The sequence below is a fragment of the Suncus etruscus genome, chromosome 7 (assembly GCF_024139225.1).
Source record: "Suncus etruscus isolate mSunEtr1 chromosome 7, mSunEtr1.pri.cur, whole genome shotgun sequence".
Classification (NCBI taxonomy): Eukaryota; Metazoa; Chordata; class Mammalia; order Eulipotyphla; family Soricidae; genus Suncus; species Suncus etruscus.
In genome coordinates, this window is record NC_064854.1 from 118,377,422 (window position 1) to 118,386,998 (window position 9,577).

Here is a 9,577-nt window from a genome sequence, read left to right on the forward strand (position 1 = left end):
CATCTGCTCTTGTTATTACTTGTGGAGTGGTTGCCAACAGGGCAGAGCCATGGGGTCTTCTGTTAGCACAGGGGAAAGTGCTAGCACTAGTACTAGCGCAGCAGCTAAAGGATGCCTTTTCCTTCCTGCCTAGAGTGGAATGATGGACTTGACCTTTGAGATGCATTTCCAGCTCTCATCTCAAGAAGCAGTCCTGTGTTCAGCCCCTGCCCCTTATGGTCCTTGAAGCACCACCAGTAGTAATTTCTGAGTGCCAAGTGTGTGGCCCAAAACATTGCCATATCTTTCCTCCAATCCCCCAATAAACCAAGACCAAAACAAATTTTGTTGGATTATTTTTGGCGGGTAGAGGGGCTAAGCAAGGCAAGTACCCTACCCTTGTTTGATCTCTCTGGCCCCAAAATTTTGTTTTTGTTTTTTGGGATACACCTGGTGGTGCTAGAAGCTACTCCTGGCTTTAGGCTCAGGATACTGTGTCAGGGATCAAACTGACGTCTTCCACATGCAAGGCATGAATTCCAACCCTTCTCTCTTCTCAACTTCTTAGCCCTTTTGGAGACTTGGGTATTTTTTTTTGAAGAAATAACATCTTTAGTCATGGATTCTATAATTTTGCATGTAAAACATTATTGGGAATCTTGAAAAGGTCTACTAAAACCGATACAGTCATCTGAGTTGTGGGACATAATGCTTCTCTTTAATATTAGTCATTCTTGGGGCCGGGTGGTGGCGCTAAAGGTAAGGTGCCTGCCTTGCCTGCTCTAGCCTTGGACGGAGCGCGGTTCGATCCCCCGGTGTCCCATATGGTCCCCCAAGCCAGGAGCAACTTCTGAGCACATAGCCAGGAGTAACCCCTGAGCGTCACCGGGTGTGGCCCAAAAAAACAAAAAAACAAACAAACAAACAAAAATATTAGTCATTCTTGGTATTGCTGGACTTTGATTTCTTTTTCCTGATATAAGTTAAGTAGCTTTGTATGAATTTTTTAGCTACTTGGTTGAGTAACCTTTTTGGTTTGTCTTTGGATCACACACAACAGTGCTCGGGGCTACTCAGCTTGGGAGTGTCTCTTGGTGTCAGTGATGGAACCCAGACCTCCTGCATGTTAAACATACACAGTCAGCCCTTTGGGCTCTCCCCCGGTCTTGTTTAGACTCTTATTAGAAATTTCAAGTCTGTTGTTCATTTCTCTGTTGGTTTGTCTTTCTCATGATTAGTAAATTTTATTTTATTTCTTTGGGTTTTGGGCCACACCCAGAGCGGCTAGCGGTGCTCAGGGGTTAATCCTGGATCCGAGGCTCAGAAGTCCCTCCTGCGGTGGCGCAAGTGGTAGGGCATTTGCCTTGCGTGCACTAACCTAGGACAGGCTACAGTTCAATTCCTTGGCATCCATATGGTTCCCCGAGCCAGGAGCTATTTCTGAGTGCATAGCCAGGATAACCCCTGACCATCACCGGGGTATGGCCAGAAGCATAAATAAATATAAAAAGAAATCACTCCTGGTAGGCTTTTTTTGGAGGGCCACAACTGACCATATGGGATGCTGGGGATCAAACCCAGTCTGCCAAGTGCAAGGTAAATGTCTTATTGCTGTGCTATTGCTCTGGCCCCTGAACTCACTTTCACATAGCAGGTGCTTTGCCAGTGATATGCCCCCAGCCACATAATCTGTTTTCATATCCTTTATGGTAAGCATGTGTGTGTGTGTGTGTGTGTGTGTGCGCGCGTGTAGTCATGAAATCTTTGCTTTGGGGGCTAAGAAGATAGCATAGCAATAGGGCTTTTGCCTTGCCTGCGGCCTACCCAGAACCAATGGTGGTTCAATTCCCGGCATCCCATATGGTCCCCTGAACCTACCAGGGGCAATTTCTGAGTGCAGAGCTAGGAATCAGGAGTAACCCCTAAGCATTGTCGGGTGTAACCCAAAAACCAAAAAATATAATCTTTGCTTTTAAGTTTTTCTGCTGAATGCTTTATTATTTTATCTTTTGCTTTTACATCTATAGTTTGTTTGTTTGTTTGTTTGTTTTTTTGGAGGGGGCGGATCACACCTGGCAGCGCTCGGGTTACTCCTGGCTATTTTTATGCTCAGAAATTGCCCCCGCAGGGCTCAGGGGACCAAATGGATGCCGGGATTTCGAGCCACTGTCCTTCTGCATGTAAGGCAAACGCCTTACTGCTGTGCTATCTCTCTGGCCCCCACATCTATAATTCTTTTAGAGAGAGAATGTGTGTGTGTGTGTGTGTGTGTGTGTGTGAGAGAGAGAGAGAGAGAGAGAAGAGAGAGAGAGAGAGAGAGAGAGAAGAGAGAGAGAGAGAGAGAGAGATAGAGAGAGAGAGAGAGAGAGAGAGAGAGAGAGAGAGAGAGAGAGAGAAAGAAAGAACTGTACCTTGTAGGGTACTTCTACTTACGATGGTGCTCTGGGTTGCTCCCTTGCAGCTTGTTCCTTGCAGGTCTTGCATTGCTGGAGACTGAATTGGGGGTCTTTCAGCAGGAAAAGCCCGTGCTCCAGCCCTTTTTGTTCACTCACTAGTTCGTGACCCGCTAGTTTTCAGAAGCCTCCTCCTTACTGTACCACAGTGTCACCTCTGCTTTTGACAAGTTGATAGGGAGGGAGGTAGACAAAGTACAGTCCTCAGTTATCTTCCTGTCAGTAACTGTGGATTTGGTGTTTCCTCTTCCAGGATACCAAGAGTTCGTGTTCTGGAGGATGAAGAGGGATCAAAAGACATTGAATTTATCAGACGACCCTTATGACTGCATCCGACTGAGTGTGGAGAATGTTCCCTGCATTGTCCACCCTGTGCAAAGTATGATCTTATACATGATGTTTCTTTTTTCCTTTTGCGCTCCTTCAGCCCCAACTTGCAAAGTTATTTTGTTTTCTTATATGACATAGAAGTTGTTTTAGAGCCAGAGAGATAGTATCAGCAGGTAGGTGTGTTTGCTTTGCATGAGGCCAACCTGAGTTTGATTCCCAGCATCTCATATGGTCCCCTGAGCACATCCAGGTATGACTCAAAACCAAAACCAAACAAAAAGTTGCTTTAACACAAATCTAGTACTTAGTTATATTAGGAACTACTGTCAGAGAAGCCAGGGGATTGTGACTAGTGGAAAGTACATGGCTTGCTTAGTTTGAGACCTTGGATTTTACCTTTGACACCATGAAAAAGGAGGAGAGGAGAAAGAAAGGAGGGAAGGAGAGAGACAAAGAAGGAAGGAAGAAGGGAAGAATTATCATGAGCAACTCTTCTTATATATGAAAGAGATGATAGCATTCTGGGAGTACCTAGTAGGTTCATTTTGATAGATGCCAGAATTTGTTATGCTTGTTCTGCACTCCATGCAGTTCACGAAAATATTAAGAATATAAATATCCTTGTATTTTATCAAATCTGTATTCTAGACCAGTGAGTAGAATTGGATGGTTGAAAGGTGAACACTGTCCCATTTTTGGGTGCTTCATCTGTGAAACAAGGGTATGAGAGCCCATCCTGGGGTCTGTAGATAGTTTATATATGTGTAGTGTCTCATGAGCACAGAGACTTGGTGGGAACCTGTATATGACTAAGGCTGAATGACTATAGCACTGCCCAGTATTGTTCATAGGGCTGTATTGCTGTGACAGTCCACAGTTCCATGATTACGTGAAGGACTTAGCCATCAGAATAAGATGGAAGAATTCGTTTAATTTTGCTGAAGTCAGTTGAGGGCAATTGAGCTATGGTGAAGCTTTCAGATGGCAGGTTTGCTGCTGGGGTATGACCACTGAGCAAATATGCTGCTAGGGAGACCATATGCACTGCTGGGGACAAACCAGGGTCTGCCACATGTAAGACAAGTGGCCTGGCACCTGTAATCTCTCTCTGGCCCACACATGGTTTTTTTTTTATTTGTCTTTGTCAAACTTCCAGGTGGCCTCACCTGTGACTTTCCTCTACCATGTCCCCTTTATGTGGTAGCCTCTGAATTATAGTCTCAAAATTCCATACCTCCCCATACTCCACTGTAGGCTTCTGTTACACTGCTCAAATGGCTACAGCAGGACTGTCCACCATCATTTCAGATATTTTCCACATGAACATGAACCTAAAATGCGATCTCAAAGGGACAATGTGGATTCTTGGCCTATATAACTTCTCCTTTATGTGCGATCAAGGTGAGGATCCCAGGGCATGTGACCCACATGCAAGCGGTGTTTCCCTGCCTGCCTTTGCAGATTTGGTTATCGGCACGTTGTGGAAGCTACTCCTCCAGGAGTGAGGCCTGTTCCTTGGCCAGCTTGTTGGTGTCTGTGACCAGCAAAGGAGTCGTGACGTGCATGAGGAAAGTAGGGAAGGGCAGTCTGGACCCAGAGAGCATCTTCGAGAATGATGGAGGGAGGCTCTGCTCCTCATCTGTCTTACCACAGAAACTCTTTCTATTGTCTCTTTTCTGTTTTTATTTTCCAGTGTGTCTCAATGTTCTTTTGTTTGGGTTTATGCTCAGGTCTGAATTCTTGCCTCCATCCTCAGACTAGTGGGAAGTTCTGAGCTAATAATACTTTCATCAGCAGTTCTTCCCCTTTCTTTCCTCCTGGAACCCTGTTATGTGATCATAGTTCCTTTTTGGTTGTTGTTGTTTTCCTTTTTGCTTTCGGACCACATCCCGCAGAGCTCTGGGATAACTCCTAGCAGTGCTTGGGAGACCACGTGGGATGTCTGGTTGAAATGTGTGGCCCTCACCAGTGTGCATTCTCTTTCCACCCTCCTCTCTCCCACAGACGGGCAAGCGAGTGGGCAAAGTCCTGCACGTGTCCCTGCAGAGCCTGTTGCACAAAGAAGAAAGCCTAGGAGCCCAGAGACAGAAAGTGGGGTTTCTGGGGTGACTGGCATGACCTCTGCAACAGCAGCTGTGTGCTTTCAACTTTTCCTTCCAGGCTGATGTTTGTATATATATTTTTACTAATTGTTATGAGATGATGGCAACATTTGTATATGCAAAATAAAGTTTATTTTCTGGTCTATTGGTGTGGCTAGTTTCTTCAGCTGTAAGCAAGATATCTTCCAGTGACCCCTTCCATGGTTCAGGCCCGTGTCTAATAAATGGTGACTTGGTCCAGAAATGGGCTTGAAGGGACAGAACCTTCCTTTATGAAGGACTGTGTGTGGCTCCTCCGCTGGAGTTCAGAACAATAGCAAACACTCAAGATGAGAGAGGAAATGAACAAAAGAAATGGCCTGGGAGAAAAATCGTTGGATTGCAAATGCTTATACTGCGTACTGTGTGCATTTAGCATTTTTTTTTAATGTGGCGGACCTTTCAAAATAAGAATTACCGAGAAAAGATTCATTTGCGTAGAGTGCTTTACGGGGAAGAAGCTTTCTCTCCCCCTGCCCCCAAGTTCCCAGCCTAGGAGCCTTCCCAGGGCCTGGGAAATCCAGTTCTCACCTTCTGTCCTCCAAGAGAGCCAGGCAAAACTCCCTTGGCTCAGGATCATAAGTGACTGCTTTGCTGCTTGAGTTGAAATCGTTTTATGTCTTAGAAGCAGTCCCTGTGTTTCCTATGATTCCCATGCCTGTCAGCCTTATGAGGCTACTTTAGAGGGGTGTCATGTGATCATCCAGCCTGTCTTCAGGCTCTTGAGGGCACAAAGGGAGCTTTTCCTGTGAGCTTGTATTCTGCCAAATGAATTGTGTGTTGGAATTAAGTCTAGGGGTTGAGCAGTCTGTTTCTTCTCCAGGGCAACTGAAGCTTCCTAATCAGTGTTAAAGTACCCCAGGGAAGGGCTGATTCACGAAGGAGGATATTTCCATGCTTGGCGTTTGTGCTCTGCATTTCATTTCTGTTGAACAAATAGGGTAAGGAGTCAGGAATTTATCGCCTGCTGGAGAGATGGGTAACTCCACCCAAAACAGCCTTTTCAATAACTGCCAGCCTGAGGAGGCTGAGGAGACCTAACTGGACATTGAACCTAACTGTTGTCCTGGGGAGACCTGAGCTTGGGTTTTCTTTGCTTTTTGGTCTTTATTTTTTTGATAGTTATGGTTCCTACAGAAATGTGAGGTCCAGGGACTGGAGTGGTAGCACAGCGATAGAGCATTTGCTGTGCACATGGCTGACCCAGGACGGACCCGGGTTCAATCCCTGGCATAACCATATAGTTTCCCGAGCCTGCCAGGAGCAATTTTTTTGTTTGTTTTTGTTTCTTTTTGGGGGGGGGGGTCACACTCAGCGACGCTCAGGGTTTACTCCTGGCTCTGTGCTCCAAAATCACCCCTGCCAGGCTTGGGAGCCCATATTGGATGCCAGGAATCTAACCACCGTCTGTCCTGGGCAAATCCCCTACCACTGTGCTATCTCTCTGGCCCTTAGGAGCAATTTCTGAGCACAGAGTCAGAAGTAACCCCTGAGCACACTGCCAGGTGTGACCCAAAAACCAAAAAAGAAAAAAAATTGAGGTCCTGAAAAGTAGCGACCTGCCTACTTCCCCTACCTTGTTCTTGGTGGGGGACCATAATGAACGCTGGCCATAGGTGTGTGGGGGGGACCATAATAAACATTAGCCATAGGTGTGTTGTGTGTGTGTGTGTGTGTGTGTGTGTGTGTGTGTGTTTGAATAGTTTAGAAACCTTTGATGTTGACTTTTTTGTCACCAAAGACATCAGGCAGAAAGTTGAGACTATGACAGGCTAATCTATGACCAATAACCAAAATGGCTGGTTAGTTAAGCAGTTAGTGAAAATGAAAAAAAAAAAGGGGGGGGCCAGAGAGATAGCATGGAGGTAAGGCGTTTGCCTTGCATGCAGAAGGACGGTGGTTCGAATCCCAGCATCCCATATAGACCCCTGAGCACTGTTGGGTGTGACCCAAAAACCAAAAAAAAAAAAAAAAAAGAAGGAAAGAAGTATGTTAGCATCTGTTTGTACCTACCCATAGCTGTCCTGGAAGGCTCCTGCATCTTGTAACAAGTTCCATCACAAATGGAATGCTTGCTACTTTATAAGACTTCACCAAAAGAGCTGTTTGGAAATGTCTGAATATTTTAGCTCCCAGGATAAAGGAAGAGAAAATTCAGACTGGCCTGGACTTGGGGAAAGCACTGTCTTGTAGAAACCTGAAGCTCAATCCAATAAAAATTAGGCCAAAAAAAAAAAAAAAAAGCCAGAGATATGAATAGCTCAAAGGGCTGGAGCACTTGTTTTGTATGCAAGATTGCAAGATGCCTGGGTTTGATCCCTGGAACTCTGGGTCCTCTGAGCACCGCTGGAGTGACCCTCAAGCATACAGCTGAAAGTAAGCTCCAGGACCATCAGGTATGGCCCCCCAATATATCCTCTAAGGAGCAAAGGACCTGAATTGAAGAAGACCATTGGAGGTGCTCAGAGGCTATTCCTGGCTCTGTGTTCAGGAGTGACCTCTGGAGGTGCTAGGGTACATAGGCAATGCTAGGGATCAACCCTGGATCTATCTTGCCCCCTGTACTATTTGATCCCTGATTGGATAATTTTCCAGAGAAGATAACACAGGATGTTTGCCATCCCTGGTTATGAGGGAGATGTATATTAAAGCCACAAAGTACCATCTGTGCCTCTTGGAAGGGCATTATCATAAACATCAGTGGTAACATTGATAAAAGCTGGGTTGGGGGGGGCAGAAAGATAACCCAGCAGCAGGGCATTTGTCTTGCAAGCAGCCGAGCCAGGACGTATGGTGGTTCAAATCCCGGCATCCCATATGGTTCTCTGCTCAGAAATCGCTCCTGGCAGGCACGGGGGACTAAATTGGGTGCCCGGATTTGAACCACTGTTCGTTCTGGGTCAGCTGCGTGCAAGGCAAATGTCTACTGCTGTGCTATCTCTCCAGCCCCAAATCTTTCCTTTCGTTTTTTCTTTTTTTGTAAGGGAGTGGGGTTCATATTAGTAGGAGCTCAGGATTTACTCCTGGTTCTGCACTTAGAGATAACACCTACTAGTACATGGGGAGATACATGGGGTACTAGAGAATCAAACCCAGGACAGCCAGCCACATACAAGACAAGCACCTTAACCACTGTTCTATCTCTGGCTCAATAGAATTATTTGAAAGTAGACTTAGAACCATTAGAACAATTTACAAATGTGAAAATGACCACTAAATTAAAAAAAGTAGAACCAATGTACCAAAAAAGAAAATGTAATGAAAATAAAATAAGATACCAATTTAAACCACAAAAATGAGGGTTGGAGTGATAGCAGAGCAGTAGGGTGTTTGCCTTGCATGCTGCTGATGTGAGACGGACCTGGTTCGATCCCTAGATTCCGTATGGTCCCCTAACTCTGCTAGGAGCAATTTTTTTTGGGTGGGGGTCACACTCGGCAGCGCTCAGGGGTTACTCCTGGCTCTATGCTCAGAAATCACTCTTGGCAGGCACAGGGGACCATATGGAATGCTGGGATTCGAACCACTGACCTTTGCATGCAAGGCAAAACCTTACCTCCATGTTATCTCTCTAGCCCCAGGAGTGATTTCTATGTGCAGAGCCAGGAGTAACCCCTGAATGCAGCCGGAAGTGGCCAAAAACCAAAATAAATAAAAGTACAAAAATAAAAATTCTAGGGCCAGAGCGGAGGTGCAGTGTTAGGGCGTTTGCCTTGCAAGTGGCTGACCCAGGACAGACTACAGTTCCGTCCCCTGGCATCCCATATGGTCCCCTGAGCCAGGAGCAATTTCTGAGCATAGAACCAGGAAAAACCCCTGAACGTCAAATGGGTGTGGCCCAAAAACCAAAAAAAAATTTTGGGGGGGGCACATCCGTTGACACTCAGGGGTTACTCCTGGCTATGCGCCCAGGAAACCGCTTCTGGCTTGGGGGGACCATATGAGATGTGGGGAAATCGAACCCCGGCTCCATCCTAGGCTAGTGCTTGACAAGGTAGGATGCCTTACCTCTAGTGCCACCTACCTCCAGCTAATAAAAATAAAAATTCTAAGATGCTGGGGCCAGAGAGATAGCATGGTAGGTAGGGCGTTTGTCTTGCATGCAGAAGGATGGTGGTTTGAATCCCGGCATCCCATTGGTCCCCCGAGCCTACTAGGAGCAATTTCTGAGCATAGAGCCAGGAGTAACCCCTGAGCACTGCCGGGTGTGACACCCCCCCCCCAAATGAAAAAACAAAATAGATTTCTAAGTAGGTATAAAAGTGTGGAAGGCAAATTTAGGAATTAAGAACAATGATGAACAGGCAGGAGCAATAGCACAGCAATATGGCTATTTTCCTACATGCAGCTGACCCAGCTTAATTCCTGGAAAACTGTATGGTCCCTGAGCAATGAAGGAAGGACGGACGGACGACGGACAAGGCTGGAGCAATAGTACAGTGGGTAAAGTGTTTGCCTTGCATATAGCCCAACCTGTGTTTGATCTTCAGCATCCCATACGGTTAACCCTAGGTAATCTCCTGAGACAAGAGCCTGGAGTAAGACCATAGCATTGGGGTCTGAGTGGTAGCAAAGCAGGTAGGGCATTTGCCTTGCAATGTGGCTGATCCAGACAGAGGCAGTTTGATCGCAGGCATCCCATACGTCCTTTGAGCCTGGAGCAATTTCTGAGTG

General features: G+C 46.1%; 1 protein-coding gene across 1 annotated transcript in view; it reads left to right on the forward strand.

Moving 5' to 3' along the window:
* EXOSC7 (exosome component 7) overlaps positions 1-5,009 on the forward strand; it is a 39,062-nt gene extending 34,053 nt beyond the window's left edge. The window contains 5 exon segments of the mRNA XM_049777451.1: positions 2,686-2,737; positions 2,739-2,804; positions 4,198-4,254; positions 4,257-4,373; positions 4,758-5,009. Of these exon segments, the coding sequence (XP_049633408.1) occupies positions 2,686-2,737; positions 2,739-2,804; positions 4,198-4,254; positions 4,257-4,373; positions 4,758-4,871 (406 nt within the window). The 3' untranslated portion in view covers positions 4,872-5,009.
* The last annotated feature ends 4,568 nt before the right edge of the window (positions 5,010-9,577 follow it).